Raw genomic sequence first — 20777 nt, 5'->3', positions numbered from 1 at the left:
CTTCGGGCGGTTGGCCTCTCCAGCCAGCCATACTGAACACAAGTGAGTGGCAAGGCTTCCTCTGGAGGAGCCAGCCTGGGACTCAGCCTGGGTCTCGGGTTCCCACCCCGCCGCACCCACCCGCCCTGACGCAGACCACACCTGCCAGGAGTGTCACGTCCCCTCGTCACCTCTCTCCCACCTAAGACAGGGGTCTCAATCTCAGTCAGCCACTGTACTGTGTGAATCAGTCGGGCAAGAGCTAAAGAAAGAAGTGGCCTTGCCTCCAGAATATTGGCGTGCTGTTGGATCTTCTAATTTTTCAAGTGAATGTAGAAATACAGATTTTTATGCAAAAGATTCCTATTTTTAAGTGGAAGGTCATTTTTTAACAAGACACTGGGGGCAAAGAACGCACATTTGCAGAGTAAATTAGGCCTTTGGGCTGCCAATTTATAACCTCAGATCTGGAAAATTAAGTCCAGATTTTTCACATGGAGTCAAAGACCTGCTTTCAGAGTTAGAAACATCACTGGCAACAGAAATTACAACAAACAATCAACAACCACCACTACCACTAACAGTGGTATTATTACAGGTTACTTCAGTTCCCCCTAAATGATAATAATGACCCAGAAGTAATAGCAGCAGAGACAATGGTCACTGAGTATGTACAAGGAATGTCAGTGGTTTGGGCCAAGGCACGATGTCAGTGGGAGTTAGAGAGGGCTCTATCGGGAGGTAGCCTGGTTATTCCAACAAAGGACTCAGGGATTCTTGCTAATGTGATAATCAGACCATATCCCTGCTCTGGTTAACCCTTCCCATTGCCCTCATGTCAAGTATGCATTCTGATCCTGAACCCCGAGCACCTTGAGGAGTCAGCCCCTGCCAAGCTCTCTAGCTTCCTTGTGTGGTGTCTCCTGCTCTGGCTGGGCAGGCTCAAGGAAGTCCAACTGCTTGTATTCTGGCTCATGTATGTCCCAGCTCATGATGTCCTTCTGAGGATGATGATGACAGGTGGCCCATATTTAACACATATTGCCTGCCGGGCACCATAGTCTAAATGGACCCATCTCTGCCTTCACAACAACAACGTATGAAGTAGCTTCTCTTACTTCTCAGATGAAGAAACCGAGGCAGAGAGTTTAAACCATGTGCCTAACCAGTAGCCTAGAATGGTTACCTCTGTCCTCACTCCAGTCAGTCTACACACTTCCTCCTGTAGGAAGCCCCTGCTCACTGCCAAGCCTGCTGCCATGCCCTGGGCTCCTAGCCGCCATCACTGTGCTGTGACCTGTCCCTTGTCTGGCTCCTGTGTTCCACTGGGAACTGTGAGCATCTTGAGTGTGGAAGAATATTTGGCCAAGCTCTGTCCTCGGGCCCAGCCCAGGGCCTGCCATGTATTAGGGCCTTACTAAGGGATGGTGAATACAAGCAGGCTCAATCTCTCCAGAGATCACTTGTTTAGAAGCATCCCCGACCATAGAACCTGGCAAGAAGAACCATCCTTTATCTTAGGGGCGCCTTGTTTTTCTTGCTTCTCCCTCTCCTGATGATGCTTGTCTTTTGCATCACCTAGTAATTTCTGGGGCTCATCCAGCTCTTGGCACCAGGGAGAGTGGCCCCCTTGCTGCCCTCAAGCAGTCAGCCTCAGTGATGACCACCCCCACAATCCCCACCAGTGCTCTTAGAGTCTCGGTCCAGGCCCTGGCTCTGTGTGTCTATACTGCAGCCCCACTGGACAAGTGATACCGAGGTCTCTCAGAGTATGTGCTTGGTCTGCGCTTAGTGTGAATGCCTTTTGACTTGAACTGAACAAGCTTGATGATCGGGAAGTTGTTCCCTGAGCTAATTCAGAGCTCTACTGTTTCCTTCTGGAGCATTCCCCAGGCCCCTGTGGGGGTGGCTCAAATGCCCTCCTTTGCACTGACCTCGGATGAAGTGACCCCTCAGGCAGCAAAGCGAGGTGCCCTCCCTCTGCGTCCCTGCCTCCTCTTTTCCCTCCCCTCAGCCAACCGCCTTTCATCCTATTGCATTTGGTCCTCACTTTAGAGGCTTCTTGGCGGGAGATAAAATATTAGTTGATTGGAAAACACATGTGCTAACATTTGCAGGGTATAAAGTAGGTGGGTTGTAACCACATTTACTTTTAATTTGTCTGGGAACTGAACTCTGCAGGCAGCACCAGCTGATTTGAATTTCCACCACCAGCTATACACCGTGAACCAGCTGGGGCCCCGAGACCGGGGGTAGGAGCTTCGCTGCAATCTCCATGATGTAAGCCCCCGCAGCCAAGGCTCGGACTCACAAGCACACTCACGCGTGTGCTTGCACGTGATCATGCCCCCATGACCACTCACGCACACACGGCACACCTGTGTGCCCAGGTAAACCCCCCCCCCCCCACCCCACACCCTCCATACGTGTAATGCACGCGGGTAGATAAGCGGTGCACACGCAGGGTGCAGAAAATCAGCACGCGGGCAGACTGCACCCACGTGACACTGTTCGCGTTCGTGCTTACGTAAGCAGAAGCATACAGAATGCTTCCGTGTGGACACAAATATACACCACACACAGACTATCCCCATTGCATACGTTTGTACACGCCTTCCACACAAATGTTTGCAGGATGGAAAAACGTACAGACGTTTGCAAACAATGTGCATACTATACATACACGCCTTTCATAGAAATGTATCCACAAGGCACTGCAGGCACACAGACGCACATCATTCACTTTCACGCACACACAAATACACGCACGTCACATACACAACCTCGTGCACTTACACATACCCAAACCCAAACTGCCCTTCATCAGCCGGTTCTGCCTTTCCCTGCCTTCCTTCCTCTCACCCACCCCCACCTCACGTTTATTTGGCCACGCCCACACTCTGGCTATGCAGAGGTCAGTTCCCCGCCTCCCCCCGAAACTGGAGAAAAGAATGTTCCAGGTGCTCCCTACTTACTGTTTTTTGTGCCTCTTCTCGTCCCTTCTTTTGCTTTTTGGGCTGGAGGAGCTAATGGAGAAATGGCCAATTAATTAAAAGATGCAGATAAAAAGAAACAGTAGTTAAGATGCTTTACACACCGAGGTTACAAGACCCAGGCAGTCTGGGGACAGATGCTAATCATTTCCAAGAGGAGAGCAGTCACTGCTGATTTTTTCACCCAGCAGGTTCAGCTAGAGACAGTGACCCACACACAGACTGAGAATGAGGTGACGCAGGGGGCCATGGCCAGCTCTGGGAGCTTAATAATACAGTCGTAAATAAAGGTAATAATAATACCTGCCATGTGTCAAGGATTTATTGTAAGCAAACACTGCTAAATACTTTTCGTCAACAGTCTTATTTTACTCTCCCTGCAATCTGTGGGCAGAGGCACATTTATTTAATACGTACTCATTTTACAGATGTGGAAACTGAGCCTCAGCTAGGCTGAGAAACTTGGCCGGGATCACACAGGTGAGCTAGGATGTGGCCCCAGACCATGGGTCCCCAGAGCCTAGGCTATCGGTTGATGTTCAATCAGTTTCTAAGAGCAAAGAATGGAATATATAGGGAGACACTCTGAAGCTTCATGAAGCTTGGCCGGTTCTGTAACATACTGCCCGTGATTATCTAAGTATCTGTTGCTGTTTTTTTAAGTCAGAGGGCTGGGGTATGGACGGGTCTGGTGGACAGTGATGAGGCGGGTTCCCAGCATTACCAACTAGAGGCCCCAGAAGGAGGGTGAATGCTATTTGGTAGTTCAAGCCAGACTGGCTTCAGGGGGGTCACCAGGAATGCAGGACCGGCCTAGGTCCTGGATAAAGGGAAAACCTTATACAACTGCTGTTGCACCTTGACGTCAGCCGTGTGATTTATCTCCGTGTTTGAGACTCAGCCTGGGCAGTGGAAGAGCCCAGGACCTCACTGAAAGGTCCAGGTTCACGTCCCAGCTTTGCTGCTCAGTCGCTGTGTGACATCAGGCAAATTACCTGTCCTCTGGAAGACCCAGTTTCCTTGACCGTGAGGTGGGGCCATTGCTCAGGCTGCTGGGCTGGGAGGCTGGCTGACATTGGTAATCGCTCTCTACCTGTTAACTGGATAAACAAAAGAACTTTGCACTCTGCCAACTGCTCTAGGTGTGGCTGTTATTTAAGAAGCCACTGTAGGGTGTCCTGATCCTGTGTCTGACAGACGTGGGTTTGAATTTTGGCTCTGTCACCTGACTCTGTGTCTGTGGACATGCCTGTCACATCTGTCTAAATCTCAGTTTCCTCATCTGTAAAATGGGAAGAATAAATACATCCACTGTACAGGGTTATGATGGAGATCAGTGGAGGTTGAATACGCACACACATGGCAGGGGCTTAGTGCAGGATCCAATTTATAGTGGCTACCCTGTAGGTGACAGCTCGATCTGTGCTCACCCAGTGTTCCAGTCCAGTAGGATTTGGTCTCTGTCCCTTGGCTAAGATCTGGGAAGGCTTTGGTGGGGTGGCTGGGGCCGATGGTTCCCTATATGCCCCAACCTGGGATTTCAACGTGATAAAACAGACTCTGACCAGGGTAGCCAGACTTTCCAGGGAGGGGTATTGGTGGGGGCTGGTCCAGGAGCAACCATCCAGCCTGACGGAAGGCAAAAGCTGGCTTGGAAGTTTCAGGGAAACCAGCCCAAGGCCCTCATTTTGGAGGAAACTGAGGCCCAGGAAGATGCAGGGGTTGTGCTCAAGAGCACAGAGATGGAGACGGAGAACTGACTCTAGAAGCTGCCTAAAACCTTGTTAGGAAAGCAGGAAGCAGAAGCAAGCAGCCAGAAATGACAAGGTTCTTACCTGTGCCTTCTCTTCTTGGAGAATGACCTGATTAAAGGAATTAAAAGGAAGAGAGACAGGGAGGGAGGGAAGGGAGAGAGGAGGGAGGAAGGAAGAAAATAAATACAGGTGAGTGTGAGGTTTGTTTTCCTGGGACAAACGTATCAGTGCATTTATGATCATGCTACACGGGGGTCAGGACACCCGGCGAATCCTCCTTCTGTCACAGATTTCGGACAACGGACACCATATGGGAGATACTGGTTTGCATTTTGAATTTCAGTCAAACCCACCGGAGCTTCAGTCCTCACCCCAAAATTGTCAGCGGGCCTGTCTCAGTTGGGGGTGGATGAAGGGGATATACAAGAGTCCTCTGCCTCCTCCCCTACCCCCGGGTGGGGTGAGCCTAGCGGTGGACTCTTCATCCTCCTCCTCCTCATCATCACGGGACAACCAGCTCCCACGTGTGGAACTTAACTGCGCCAGACTCCATGCTAAGCGTCTCCCACACGCTCAGTCTTCACCCAAACCCTGGGAAGTTCTAGTAACAACCATTTTGCAGACGCTGAAGCGCAGAGAAGTTAGTTAAGTTGCCCAAGGTCACACAGCTCCACCCACATAAGTCCTAGGGATTCTTCAGAGCTCCGCTCAGATATCACCTCCTTGTAGCATTTTCTGATCCCCTCAGGCTGGTTGGGTTCCCCAAGCTTGGGTGAGCTTCTGAGCTTAGTCTTATACTACCTTATGCACATTATAATGACTCATCTTCCCCACTAGAAGGTGAGCCACTTGAGGTCCAGGGCTGGGTTTTGGTCACTGTTCTGTTCCCGAAGCCCAGAATCTTATTCATGGCATATACTGGGTATTCAATAAATAGATGTGAAAAATGGGATTTTTTTTGTTGTTGTTGTTATTTTAGCCCTGAAGCCATGTTCATGGAGGGGAGAGAAAGAAAAATCTCTATGCATCCCCCAGCCCTAGCTCCTATCTCCAAAAAAGTCCACTATCATTAACCCAACATCTCAAGAGCTTGGAGAAGCAGGGCCAGAAGTAGGGTGGTGCGTAGCAGGTGGTTTGGAAAATACCAGCAATAGCATCTTCCCCTCTTAATCTCCACCTCCTGGGCTAAGCGTGGCTGGCAGAAAAAGCCATTCCTAACTTTCTGGCACAGTCTCTTTCTCAGGAGAAACCCTTGAGTGAGAAGCCATTTGACTTCTACGATCCTGATATGGAAAGGTCCCCCAAAATAGGACAGATTGGTCAGCAGAGGAAGGCGGCATTGCCGCCACAGGGGACCCCACGTCGGGAAAGGTTTCTAACACCAAATTAACAACGTTTTGCTAATCAGCTTTCCCACATGTTGTGCTAAGCGTGGACTCAACAGTCGAAATGTCTGGGCAGGCAGTGGACATAGCTGGTGACACCAGACTGAGTTGAGACCATTCTGGCAACAAGGGCTGAGATGTGTCCACACCCCTGGCTTGGAAAAAGCCACTTTGGGGGCAACTTTGAGCCAAGGGTGGGATGCAGGGGGGAAACCCACATGCACTCTTCTCCTTTGTTCCACTGTGATTGTTTAATTGCACAAGTAATCCACCACTGATGTAGGCAGATTGGAAGAGAGGGATAAGCAAAAAAGGATATATACCGCTCTTTCCGTACCGTCCACAGCCAAACATAGCAAAGAACTTACACTGGGAATTTCAAACTCCCTGCCCCCCGGGGCCAAGCCGGCTTCGTAAATGTGTGTGAGGGGGCGCTAAGTGGGGCCTGTAGCACACGAGAGCACCTATGCTCTGTCTAAATGCACAGCAATCCCTCAACCCTAGCTGGTGGCCTCCTGTGGGAAAAGTGGCCCAGTGAAGGCAGAGCTGCTGATTTAACGGAGGAACTGGAAAACTTGATTTTTTTGTTTTATTATGCAATCTCCCAATTATAAAATGCTGAGTTGGACCATGAGCCACAGATTTGAGTCCGCTGGTGTACATCCTTACAGTTCTTTAATTCTCCCCCCCCCACACACACATACATGTGTGTGTGTACGTGTGTGAGTAGCGGGCACCTTTCGGAATGTGTGTCCAGCTCACAATGCCCCTTAACGACGTCCACAAGGGTGGACAATCCCAGAAGCCATGTTTTACATGTCCCATCCTCTAGGACAAGTGGGACCCACCAGAGAGGCTCTTCCTTGGGAATCCGGAATAAGGAACAAGCCAGAGAGCTCCTGTGTCTTCTTGTGGCTGGGTCTGCCACACGAAGACATGGGAACAGGGTGCAGCCATGTCTTCCCGTGTGGAACAGGGACTGTGTATCCTGCTTGGGTGCTACCAGCTCTCCACAGCCTGGTCCCAGCCCCTCACTGAGGTCTGACTGGTTCCTGAGACACTCCTGCCTCCTTATCATCACACATCCCTACGGGCCGGAGTTGGCTTTAGTGGGCCTCGGGTCCTTGCAACCAAGTTCCAAGTTAGACAAGAAAAAGGAAATAACAACACACAGGTGAGTACTGTACATAAGTGAAATGATAAGTTTCCCAGTGAACTTTGGGTGCCCCCCACTCCCACCCCAACCACCACCCCACCCGGAGGAGGAGGAGGAGGGTGTTTGCCGAGGAGGAAGAAGGACAATACCTGTGTCGCTTATGTTTCTTGGAACCTTTCTTCTTCTTTTTCTTGACAGGCGATGGACTGTATGATGGGGACCTGCCGGGGGAGGAGACACCTTCAGAGGGATGTTCTTAAGGGCCAGCATGGGCTTTCAGAGACCCTTCTCCGGTCCCCACACAGGGTCTCAGCTCTTTCGGTAACACACACAAGGATAATACTGATACTGACATTAACAGTACTTGCATTTATCTATTTGATATAATCAAGTCTGCATTTGTTTTCAACGTCACCATGTACTTTATAGGCATTACCTCATGTAATCTTTCCACACGCTCCTTAGGTAGGGACAATTGCTACCTTCCTTTTTCAGACAAGGAAAGTGAGGTTCAGAGAGGTAAAGTGACTCGTCCAAAGACACACAGCTAGGACGTGCACGAGCCGAACTTCAAACTGAAGCCTCACTGAGAGCAGGGGCCTTGCTCTCAATCCCTTTTTTGTCTGCTGTTCTCCCCTCAGCTCTGCCCTTCCTCTCAGATACTTGAGGTCTCTCTTGTGCTTCACCCTGTCTCCCCGGTAGGGCCGAGCCCTTGGAGGAGACCTCGTCAGGCTGTGGTCGGCACGGGTGGTGCTCTCAGGGGTTACCCAAGAAACAAGAGCCACCCCAGGAACCTGACTATGACTGAAGACTGAAGTTCAAGTGACCTGAGTTCCAAGCTTGATGTACCCCCGACCCATGAAGTCACCTTGGGCATGTCACTGCTCATCTCTGCATCTTTCATTTCACCACTGACAAAATACCAAGGCTGAAACAGATTAGGAGTTTCAAAGTCAATGCCAACAGGGGCCTCTCAGCAGGAGGGGTGTAAGACAATAGAGAGTGGTGAGGACTGTGGTGAACCAGAGAGCATCTGCTTCTCAGATCGGCCGGAGGTCTTATGTGGGAATGCAGCCCTGGGCTTCTGGAACGCCTGCCTTTTCAACACAAGTCACCAGAAAAACACATCTTCGTGTGAAATCTGGTTTTTAAATGATGGCCACCAATTAGACAAAAGAGGAACACTTGGGTGGTTCAGTTGGTTAAGTGCCCTGACTCTTGATTTTGGCTTGGGTCATGATCTCATGGCTCCTGGGATCACGCCCTGTATTGGGCTCTGTGCTGACAGCGTGGAGCCTGCTTGGGATTCCCTCTCTCCCTCTCTTTTCCTCTGCCCCTTCCCTGCTTTCTCTCTGTCTCTAAATAAATAAATAAACTTAAAAAAAAAAAAAAAGACAAAATAAGCCCTTGTAGGTCAAACAGAACATGTCTTTGGGGGGAAATGCAGGGTTGAGAACAACTTCTCTTAGGGGACCACAGCACCTGTCCTCCAAACACATGCCCAGGGGACATTTATTGGATGAACAATTGAATTAGTGAAGTCTGATTTCCTTCTTTGAAGTGTTCTGCCCACCCGTAAAATCAGGAACCTCAAAGCCACTTGCCCCAATTCCCCCCCCCCCACACCCTACGATGTAGGGTCTTCATTCACACTCCCCTCTGGGTCTTCTTTGGGCCTTAGAACAAGGCTAAAAGGGCATAGCAAGAACCCGGAAAATCTGGAGTTGGGGCCCGAGTCATCCAGACACTGCTCTCTGCTGCCCCCTGCAGGCCTCTTCAAACACTGCCTCTGAGGTTTGGCGAGATTTTCAACCTGACCCCCTCTGGGTCTGGAACACTGGACATAATTGTCGTCTTGAAGGAAATCTGGAAGTACTTTTAAATTAAAAAAAAAATTAGAAGAGATTTTACAAAGAAAAAAAATCCATGGGGCACAAAAGACTAATTGCTGGCCAAAAATATAAACTTCATTTTCCTTGGCGTTCATCTGCTAGGTAGGAGTAGTAGAATCAACTGAGGAGCCTGGGATCCCTGTAAATCTGTCACCCTCTGTCCCCTGCCTTTTTTTTTCTCATCTCTGAAATGGGTACGATAATGTTTGGTAAATTGTGGTCAAAGGGAAAAGAACATGGAGATCACAGTGCTTAGAGCATAGCCCTCCACACAAAGTAAGTTCTCAAAAAAAAAAAAAGTCATATTCATGGTCATGATTCTGCTGATTCACTGGTCATTTGTTGTGTGCCAGACACTATGACAGCTCCTTCCACAGCCATTTTCCTCCATCTGATTCTCACAAACGCCAGGTGTAATCAGTATTTTATACAAGTGGAAACAGGCACAGAGAGGTGAAGGGTCTTGCCTAAGTCACACAGCTAGATAAGAGGCAGAGATTCAAACCCAAGGGGAGTCACTGTTTGACTCTGAAACCCATTTTACCACTACTTCATCCTTTCTCCCACCTTTAAGATTTCATCTCCCCTTAGGACGCTCACCTCCTTCTCTTCTTCCGGGTGGATTTCTTCTTTTTCTTCTTCCCCCTGGAGGAAGTTGGTGGTGCCAGGTCTTTGTCACAGGAGGCACTGTGGGGAGCACAGAGTCAGGTATTAGAGAACCCAGGACGCCCCAAGCCCCAACCAGGGCTGCTGCTGCCAAGGAAGGAGGACCCAGTTCCTTGGAGGATGAACGACCCATGGCGAATACCTAATTACCACCTCATGGTTGATTTGGTCATACTGCAGATTAAGCACTTCAAATAAGGAGTTAATGCCGACCTAATGAGACAGACGTTGTACTGTTACCCAAACACCAATTGATTATTTAAAACAGAGTTATAGAGGTTAACTGCTCCTTAATAGATTTATTATTGAATTTGCAAATGGCTCACCTTGGTAAATAAATCACTTTTTAAATAATTAATCAGCAGTTCAGCCCTCCCCCCGCTTCCCCAGTACTTCATGTCCATCGTTCTTGCCGGAAATTTAATAGGAGGAGGAAGTTATGTTAAGTAGCAGCTGATTATTAAAAGTATATTTGCCGAGGTCTAATGTAATGAGATACATATCTTATATCGCTTCACAGAACCTCAAAAACCTCTGCTCTTCAGGAATAATTATTTCCCATTCAATTAAATTCAAATGCTCTGGCTGCAGCTGAATGAAGTCAACTTATCTCCTTTTATAATTGGGGCAGGCTCCAGGGATTTTTTTTAAAACACTATCCTGTGGCAAAAGGAGATGGGTTTGGGAAGAAAAACTGCTTGGGGACTGAAACATGCCCACTCAGTTGAACGTTACCGGGAAAATGTAGTATCAATAAGAATACTATTGTCGTTACTAGTGTTAAGACCACTATCATTGATCCCCTTATTATGTGCCAACCGTTTTACATATACAAAAACGCTTTGAGGGTGGTATGACTTTTAGGGTCTTATTTTACAGACACAGACCATAAAGCACAAAATCATGAACTGGCTTGCCCATGGCTGCATCTGAGGTGGGATTGCAGTCAAGTCCTGTGTAATTCCCACCCAGAGAGCTTTCCCACAAAACCAACTGCCTTCTCAAACTTGTTTATGTGGACATTTCTTTTGGAAGTCACCCAACTCTTTAAAGGCCATCATCAAATGCTGCCATATTGAATTCCATTCTAAGAATCTGGATCATTATGGGTAGTAGAAAAAATGACCAAGCGACTAGACTATCTGTTAAGGTCTCTGCATTGCCAGTAAATAAAAATTGCATAGTTATATCTAGAACGTTTTCAAGAGAGTCACTTTAAGCAGGCTTAAATCAAATATCACAGGATTAAGTACCTCACTACTTAACTACACTTATGTGCTATACAGCACAAAGCACAGTACACATGTCCAGGAAGCAGACAGGCTGCTTGTGTAACTGTGGTAGGCCACTTCCAAATTTTTCTGGCAACAAGTGCTTGACACAGAGTAAGAGCCTAATAAATATTTGTTGGGTGACCTAATGAGGGGTGAATGGATGCAATAATTTAGCCACTTGTTAAATTATCTTGTTTCACATAAACACTTCGCAGTGTAACCATTGCCAGGAATTTGAAAGAAAAAAAAAAACCCTAAACATTTAAGGAAGAAATGCTTAAAAAGGAAAAAAATCCTTAAAGCTGTATCTTATAAAATAGAGAAAGATCTCAATGTTTCAGACAATTATTCTCACTTCTTTTTCTGGAACCCCAGGGTCCCAGGGAAGCAGGCTTGGGAACCGCTTACCCTCCTCTGTGAGCGATGGGGTCCAACGGAGAAAGGCCTTGACTTTGGATTTGAGGTCTGTGAGGGGAACATCAACCCCTTCCGCAAATCCCTCTACCTTTTTCTTCCTCCTGTGCCTGTGTGCCTAGGTGTGCCCTCACAGCAGGGCTGGAGGGGCCAGACGAGTGGTTAAGTAAGTAACACCGCAGTTACACAAGCAGCCACGAAATGTGCAGCAGTTAAGTGTTTAGTGATTACACACGGAGTGGCTCCGTTCACGATGGTCAAACATGCAGACTCTGCAACCATAAAGAACGCTGGCTACAGACGCTGACACACTCCCGCTCCATTACCTCCTAGCTCAGCTACCTCTCTGGGTATCACGTGCATCATCTGTGAGATGGGAATAAAACATGATACCCGTGTCCCACGTTTGTCACAAGCAATGAGGCCCTCACTCATGCAATGCGCCCTGGTCTTCAGCAAGTTCATGTAAAAATGTACTTTCTATTATTGTATTATATATTTTTTTAGCATGTCAGAGAGTGGGTCTCAGATAAGAGAAGGGAGCAACACGCTCACAGTCAAAGGGACTCTCCGCAGCCAAAGTGACAACATAGCATCCCTGTTGAGATTTTCATGCCCAGAGCCTGTTCTTCTGGCTCCATGACACCCCCACCGGCATTTCCAGCACCCCCCACATTCTAGGCTCACGGTCAAGATCTGTACATGCGTATCTGATTTAATCCTCACTCTGATTAGGAGAAGTATATCTCAATATTCCCATTTTATAGTTGTGAAAACTGAGGCCTGGGAAGGAAAACTAAGTGCCCAAAGTTGCTCAGTTAGTACACGTCTATCTCTATGACACAGTCTCTCCCTTGGATTGTCTGAGAGACAGTGTTTTCGAAGTATAGAAACGCCCTTTCTCTCCCCTCTCTCCATCTCCCTCAGCCTCTTATGGAAACAGCTTTTTTCCTGTTTCCTGGAGAGAATTCTCCAGATCTGATGTTGACCTTCACTTCTCCAAGCTGATAGGACTTCACTCTTTCTCCCCCATTGACATCAGAGCCTAAATAAACCCCGTGGCCGAGACGGTAGGCTGGGTAGAGAAGTGGACTTCACCTGTGAGTGATATTCTGGCTTCCCAAACCACTTCTTCAGAATTCAGATTCTTAGCTAGACAGCCCTGCTCATGGGCCTTGGGAGTCTATGAATCCTCTGAAATGGTACGTGGAATTTGGGGAGTTTTCTTGGAGCATATCCACACTTTCCCTGGTGGCAGCACTCACAGCTTCCATGTAATTCTCAGATGGGTGCCTAACATAGTTTAGAGTCTGTACCTTAGGAAACCAACAACTCCAGGACATAAAGAGAGAATCTGGACCAGATCAGGGGTCCTCAGGCTAATCTTGATCCTGCCACCTACTGTCCTCAGTTTCCACACCTGTAAAATGGCTTTGACACCCTCTGATGCAACAGGAAGAGGTAGGGATCATATCTAGGGCACACCATTGGCAAGGACACTAGGTTCATTTTCCACGTGTCACTGAGGGGGTAGGTACAAGCCCAGGGTGGTGAGAGAGTGGTGAGTTAGTTTCAACCAGCTGATAAAACCAGATAATAAGGACCATGTTGTCAACAAAATTGATTCTCCGGAGGCCAATGCAGACTAGGCTTTATATGTGCAGGGTGCAAAACTTGAAAATAGAAGCCAGGGGACAGATTAGCTTTTTCATTAGCATCAAAGTATAACGTGGTAGGTGTTAGTCTAGGATTTAAGATCAGAGAGACCATATTTCAAAACTTCACTTTGCCACTTACTGGCTGCCATATTTTTGGCAAGTTACATTACCTCTCCAAACCTCAGTAAAACGGTGTGTCCTCAGATGTCAGCACTGTGCCTGTCACCAATGGATGCTCAAGAAATCCTGGTTGAATAACTGAATTTAAGGAATAAATGCAAAGATCTGGATCTCAGGAGACAGATCTGGGCTGAAGTCATGACTTGGGAATAAGTAGCTTATAGAGTCATTAAAATGGACAGGAACTAGCTCGATCATCTAAGGCAAAGGCAACAAACTTTGACCCCCCAGGCTGTATCTAGCCTGTCTTTATAAATAAAGTTTTATTGAAATGCATCTATACACCTTATTTACGTAGAGTCTGTGGCTGTTTCTGTGCTACAATGGCAGGATTGAGTAGCTGTGGCCGAGTCCATCTGGTCCTCAAAATATTTGCTATCTGGTCCTCTACAGGAGGAAAAAAAAAAAAAATGTGTGCTGACTTTTGATTGGGTTTAAGGGTCTGAAAGAGGAATTTGCAAACAGAAGGAGAGGAAGAGTGGCCAGAAAGACAAACTTCACTTCTGTATTCTCAACTTGAACCTCCTCACTGGACCCCAGAGAGGGTTGGGTCAGCATGTCACCTGCGTGCTCTGGCAGGACTGAGCTCCCGGCAGGCCTTGTCTCTCTCCCAGCTGTTGGTGCCCAAGGCCTCGGTGGCCAGATGCTGGCTCAGCTTTTCCGAGGGTCCATCCTGAGCTGGAACCACAGGGCTGCTCTGGGGTTCTGTCCTACAGGGGAACAAATAAAGAGGTTGAAATTGTTAGGATATGACAAGGTCTTCGCGTTCATCAGACATTCAGAGACATCCTAATATGGCCCAACTTTCCTTGCAGTTAGGTTGGCACCGTGAGAGATTATCTTTGGCCACTGTTCTCTCGGTGGAAGTGACGTGTGTCATTTCCGATTTGAGCCAGCAAGGTCTGTGTGCCTTCTCCAGCTCTCTCTCCCTCTGTTGCAGTGACCTTGGAGGTCAGATACCCCGAAAGGTGAAGCTACTTGGCGGAGGAGAGATGCCTGAGCCACATCGGACTTTGCATGATAGAAATAAGCCTTAGTTGGGTTGAGCCACTGGGATTTAGGGGTTTATTTGTTACGGTGGCATTGCTTATCCTATCCTATCCTGACTAAACCACAGGGAGAGGCTGGAAACCAGTGTTCCACATCCTTGCTCAAAACATTCAGTAGAGGCCAAAGCATGAGAGAATCAGTTCCAATGCCCCTTTGCCACTTCTGTCCATTTCCCTGCTTTATCTCCGGATGGAAGAGGTGTACATAGTTGGATTCAAACACTGTTTCCACCACTTAGTAGATAGAAGACTCCATCTCTCTGTTTTGCACTTTCCTCAGTGATCAGATAGGGAGTAACACTAGTCCTTATATTGCTGGATGGTTATGAAAATGAGATAACATAAAGCAAACAAAACAGCCTTAAAAAGTGTCTGTTCCGTTCCCCTTTGCTCCACTTTGGTGTCCTTGGCAGGTATGAGGCCACCTACCTGGGATGCAATTCCCATGAAGGCCTGAAGCTCATCCCTCTGCCTCTGAGAAGAGCCCCAGACAACTCTAGGAAAACTACCTGAGTCCCACTTCCTTCTTTGGGACCCAGAAAGGAGAAGGAAGTCACCTAGGTACTCAGTCTTTGAAGACACTGCCACTCATATCTCCTGGCCCCCAACCTCAGGAGTCTGGGAGGAACAGGTGGATTTGGCATCATCCAGCGAGTGCCCCTCCCTCCTCACCCTGCCTGCAGAGTCCGGGTCAAGCACTGACCACAGGCAATAGCATTTCTCCTGCACCAAGCACCTGCAGCCAGTGCAGGACTGGTTTTATGACTCAGGATGAATGCATCTGATAAGCCCCCTGCTCCTTAGGGCTGCCCAGAGAGCAGTCCAAACCCAGTCAATACTGAAGGAAGGGCAGCAAAACACATCTGTCTCTGTCAGCCGCTTATCAGTGCATCTTTAGAAGCAGAGCTGAGAGATGTGGCAAGCCCAGGAGGGATGGAGATTCTTGTCGGGGCCGTCCGGCCCTCCTCACTGCCCATGCCAGGCTTCCAGAACTCCGGTGTTCCCTACACCTCTCTGCTCTGCTTCTCCTACTCTGAGGGCTCCATTCCCATGCCTCCAGTCTCTTCATATGGAACTCTGTCCTGATTCTGCTCAAACAACTCAGAGCTTACAATTTCTGCCCAGTGCCCAGCAACACTTGCCTCCTCTCATACTTGACCGGGCCTAGGCTAACCTGCATCCAGGCCAGTTCTAAGTGTGGGGCTGCAGTGAACAAGAGAGAGGTGTCCCCTGTGATAACGGAGTTTACATTCCAGACGGGGGGTGGGGGTGGGGAGCAGGTCTAAGCGCATACACAAGTAATAACGTGGCTTATTGGATGGCAATAAATCATGGAGAGAATAAAACAGTATTCTGTAATGGGAGGGGGTGACTGTTCTTTTGTACAGAGTATCAGGGAAGAAGGCCACTCTGGAAGTAACCGGGGGATGGGGGCTTAAAGGAATAGGAACTCACCTTGCAGTGAGTGGTGGTTTTAAAATGTGTTCCAGAGTCTTTGACAGCCCTGCCATGAAAAGATGCAACCTAATTTCCTTCCCCTTGAATACTGGCAGGGCTTAGCGATTCGCTTTTAATGACTAGAAGGCAGTGCAAGTGATAACACGTGACTTCCGAGACCAGGTCACAAAGGCGGCTTCTGCCTCGCCCCCTTTGGACTGATCACTCTGAGGGAAGCCGTCACCACGGGGTGAGAACCCTCAGGCAGCGCTATGGGGAAGCCCGCTTGCAGAACAGCCGAGGCTTCCGGCCACCAGCCACGTGCACACGCCAACTTGGAATTGGACCCTCCAGCCCCAGTCGTGACTCATCAGATGACACTACAGCCCGGGCTGACATCTGCCCACAGTCTCACGCGAGATGCCCAGCCAGAGTGGCCCAGCCAAATTCCTGATGGGGGGACATCAGATCTGTTTGTTGTTTTAAGCTATAAGATTTTGGGGGGGGGGTAATCCGTTGCCTGGCGATGTACAGATTCTACACAAGTTATCCATGGGAAGTGGAAAATGTGCTCTAGGCGGAAGGAATGGCAGGTTCAAAGACCCTTGGCATATATTCACAAGAAAGAGCAAGCAGGGCTAGGGTGTGGTAAGAGGGGAGACCAGAGTTCGCGTCTTGTAGGTCATGGGACTCTGCGGCTGAGATGGCACGGCTTTCGAACAGAGGACTGACTCACGTGGTCTGCCTCACATTTTAGAAGGATCAGCCCAGTGGCTGAAGACACTAGACACAAGGGAGGAGCAACAGGGAGGGAGGTGCATGCAACTGTCCAGGTTCGGATCGGTGGGTTGGTGACGGAGGTGATGAGATGTGGTCAGATTCTGATATTTGAAAGTGGGACTCTAGCATCATTTGCTGCTGGCTAAAGGTGGGTGGGAGAGAATAAGAGAAGGGGAGGGGTCAAGGATGACTCCAAGGTTTTGAGCCTGAGCAACCGGCAGGATGGGTCCCCACTGATGAGGTAGAGATGGTGACGCCGGGGGCAGACTTAGGGGGAGATCTAAGCCCTATCCTCGGATATAACAGTCCTTTTGCTACTATGACTGCAACTCCTGATACGAGCTGTTGCCATTTCATTATCTTTCCTCACACCAGACTATGAGTTCCCTGGGAGTGGGACTGTGTCTCACTGCCCCAGAGCCCACTGCGTGGTAAACACTCAACATTTGTGCAATGAATAAATGAAAGAGCACATGCATTGGCTAAAGAGAACACGCATTTGTTTCAAAGAGTTAGAAAGGGATTTTGAGATGCTTTGAGTTAATCCCTTCACGTCACAGTTGGTGGAAATAAACCAGCCAATGCCTCAGTCAACTCCGATGGCTCAGTTGATGCATTTTCTATTGTACCCCGTATTTCTCCTAGAAAAGTGATCAGCGAACTTATCAATGGATGTGTGTTGCCTTGAGCTGGACACACGTAAGAATGGGGTTTTGGACTCTGGGGCATTATAGGAAACCATGACCCAAATCTGTGTCCGAGGCAAGCCCTCAAAAGGGAAAAATAAACAACAATAACCGATGTGAGCAATGTGGCAGAGAATAAATAGACGATGAGTAAGAGCTGGCATTGTGTGGAAGGTCTCAGTGACTTCCGCTGCTGGAGGGAGAGGAGGCACGGGTTATCTGCAGCACAGGGACAGATGGGGAATGCTACTGCCAGGCTCTGGTGGACCAGGCTTAGGGTGAGGACAACCCTCATCCACCATCGCCAGCATCAGGGACTGGCAAATCCCGATGATGTTTTGGTGGCGTTGCTGCAGTTATAACCTGATACGGTCGATTGTTCTTTTCCCCCCATAACGCTGGCTTCACCTTCCTTGTGTTAGGTACCCCATCTGGGATTTTTGCAAACAAGCTAAAAAAACAAACAAAACCAGAATTAATTCTACCAGGCGGATAGGGAGTTGTGAGGGAAGGAAGAAAGGAATTGTCCATAATATCATACAACTTTTAAGATCTTTTTCCAAGATGTTCTGACACTTGGCTTCTCTGCTTCCTTAAAACTGAAAGAGGCTCTGAGACCATGCAGTCCCAGGCTTCCCAAACCTGGCACAGTATCAGAGGCTCCCAAGGAGCTTTTAAAAATACAGACTTCTCAGTCCCAACCTAGCCATAATAAATAGTCTCAAAGGGGTGAAACTAGGAAATCTGCATCTTAAAGAAACATCCCTGGTAATTTCGCCTCCTTTGGATTAAGAGTAAATCCAAACTGATTGCCAGAACTAAAAGGCTCTGCATGATCCGGCGTCTGCCCCAACCCTAGACCCCATCTCTTACCCTTCTGTCCATCCCTCACTCTGCTCCATCCACATGGCTTCCTTACTGTCATCCCTCATGTGGAAAAGGGCCTTTGCTCAGAGACTTTGCCCTTCTGTTCCATCCATCTGGCATGCTGTTCCTCCAGTTCTTTGCATGGCCAGTTCCTTCCTTTGGTTCAGAAGTCACCTTCTCAGAGAGACCCTCTCTGACCCCCTTAAGTGATTTTGCCCCTCTCTTCACCTGCTGCCAGCACAGCAGTCTGTGTTACTGTTTGAAATGACTATTTTATATGTTTGTTTGCTAACCACTTGTCTACTAGACTGTAATGTTAGCTTCACGAGAGTGGGAACTAGCCTCTTTTCTCACCACGGAATCCCCAGGGATATGGTGCCTGGCATAGTGTGCCCTTTTTTGCTCAATAAACATTTGTCGAATGAATGACTGATGGATGGATAGATAAATGATGACTGATCTCAGGTGGGAACCACAGATCAGAGGCAAACTCTCCTTAGTACAAAGAAGCAGTGGTCCAAGGAGAAGGGCCCGCCTCAGTTGAGACAGCATCTCAGCAGACTCAGACCTCAGCCGTGGAGCCCCTCTCCCCCAAGCCACCCCCCGCCAGCTTCCTTCCCCACCTCCCGCTCTGCAGCCTTGCAGGGCTTTAAGAAAAATTCCGTGTTCTGTTTTTGCTGAGGAGTCCCGGCAGCTGCCTCATTTTTACCACAGGGCCCTTCGATGTTGCATAAAAAAGCACTTAAAAGGAGGCGAGATCTTCAGGGGACAGCTAAAACAGTGAAGTCAAGGGCCGGCACACTCCACTTCACAGAGGGAGGGAGGGGGCCGTGCGTGCTGAATTCCTCAAGGCCTTCCCCGCTCTGTTCCTGCTAATCAACGACCTGGAGCTTAGATGCTGCTCTCTGTAGTCATGGCAACCAGCAGATTCCCAGCCTCCGATAAAAGTCAGGCCTGAACTTTCTACAAAACTCTCCGAGATGCCCGGCTCCCTAGCTGCTTCCCTGCTTCTCACATCAAAGCGCCCTGCTCCCAGCAAAGTGCTCACTGGGCCCTGGGTTGGGTACGGATCCCCGTGCCCCAAGAACTAGATTGAGTTAAACACCGACTGGGGAATAAGAGACAAATAATGTTGGAGGGGAGGAGGAAGGGCCCCCCACCCTGGCTCTCCTCTGTACTGAGTGGGGAAACTGAGGCCCCAAGAAGCAAGGGACTTGCCCAAGGCTGCACAATGAGTGACTCATGTCAGAGCTGTGGCTGAACCATGGCCTTTTGACCCCCAGTCTGGTGCTCTTTCCGTGTCACTAAATCACAGTAGCAGAGACAGCATTTATCAAGCACCTACTCTGTGCCAGACACCGGGGCCATGCACCATCTCATTTAAGCTTCCACAGAAACCCAGGAACAGGCATGGTCATCCCTACTGTACAGGTGGAAAACCTGAGACCCGGGGATAGTAAGAGGCAAGAATAGTAGCTGCCCTGCCTGTTTATAGGAATCAACTGAGGAAAAAGGAGAGAAATCTGGAAAACACTTTGAAAATGTAAGGAAGTCATACGTGGGGGTATAGGGTGAATCTTGGTCATTTCATCATAAGACAGGGACTTGTTTTATGTGTTTGGAGAAGGGGCTGTATCTCAAGTTTGGCTTGGATGTTATATTCCGCAAAGAGGAATGGCATTTGGTCATTAGACTGGGGACGCTTACTGCCTTCATCCCCTTAACAGCTTCTCCTGGGTGTAGAGCACTAGTCCAGCATCTCAACTGAAATTGACAACCCTCTGTTAGGTGCCCAGTGTAGTGAACTTATCCCCATTACACAGATGAAGACACTGAGACCTGGAGAGGAAAAGGCTCTTGCTTTCCATCCAAGGTTCACACCCCAGGTTCTTATTCTACACGTGCATTCAGGCCTGTGGATGGTCCGTCCTTGTCCCCACGCCGACCAGATACCTACAGTCTGCCTGTTTCAGTAAGAGTGAAGGCCCACACCCTCAGCTCACGAGTCCACTAGAAATCTCAAGCCTTATCACGGGGCTGACTCAGCCTATGGACAAGATGGATTGGGCTAATCTGTGCCTTGGTTCCTGGGGCTTCAGTCTGGGCCCTATTAATATCCTTGCCTGAGGTCTTGGTACCAAGTCCTTTTCAAGGTTAACTAAGCCTGGTTGGGGATAATCTGCAGGAGCTGTGACTCTTTGAGTTTGCTACCATGGCTAGAAAAAGTATAGGGGCTTGGGGGGAAGCCTGGGGATTCCAGAGAGCCACTGAGGGAGACATAGCTGGGCTCAGGGTCAGTAATGCTCATGCCACTAGGAACCGAATGAGAAATAAGAAATTTTATGAAGCTGGCATCTCCCTCATTATTTAATTCATTTGTTCAACAGCTGTCTGCTGAACACCTACTTAGTATCAGATTTCAAGGACTGTATAGTAATTAAGACTTGTGTCTGCCTTCAGCCTGCAAGGGGAAGACAGATCCCTCAACTGGAAATACGGTATAGTAATCTCAGAGGGCCATGGAACCACAGTGAGAGAGAGAGAGAGAGAGAGAGAGAGAGAGAGAACACTTAATCCGGCCATGGGAACGTGGGCAGGTGGCCATGG

At 48.6% G+C, this 20777-nt stretch overlaps 1 protein-coding gene and 1 long non-coding RNA gene across 2 annotated transcripts in view; one reads left to right on the top strand and one right to left on the bottom strand.

Annotated features, from left to right (window-relative positions):
• Window positions 1-20777, bottom strand: part of SRRM4 (serine/arginine repetitive matrix 4) — a 148913-nt gene that overhangs the window by 25800 nt on the left and 102336 nt on the right. The window contains exons 2-6 of the mRNA XM_042962040.1: window positions 13915-14061; window positions 9760-9846; window positions 7417-7488; window positions 4808-4834; window positions 2955-3005 (exon numbers count right to left, since the gene is read on the bottom strand). Coding sequence (XP_042817974.1) covers window positions 2955-3005; window positions 4808-4834; window positions 7417-7488; window positions 9760-9846; window positions 13915-14061 — 384 coding nt within the window. The remainder of the gene's footprint in view (window positions 1-2954; window positions 3006-4807; window positions 4835-7416; window positions 7489-9759; window positions 9847-13914; window positions 14062-20777) is intronic.
• On the top strand, window positions 7172-8328 carry LOC122232529. Its single transcript, XR_006209863.1, has 3 exons — window positions 7172-7285; window positions 7466-7588; window positions 7970-8328. It is a non-coding gene; the product is annotated as an uncharacterized LOC122232529 (long non-coding RNA).

Source organism: Panthera tigris, chromosome D3, assembly GCF_018350195.1.
Source record: "Panthera tigris isolate Pti1 chromosome D3, P.tigris_Pti1_mat1.1, whole genome shotgun sequence".
In the NCBI taxonomy this organism is placed as follows: Eukaryota; Metazoa; Chordata; class Mammalia; order Carnivora; family Felidae; genus Panthera; species Panthera tigris.
This window is presented reverse-complemented; position numbering and strand designations above follow the sequence as displayed.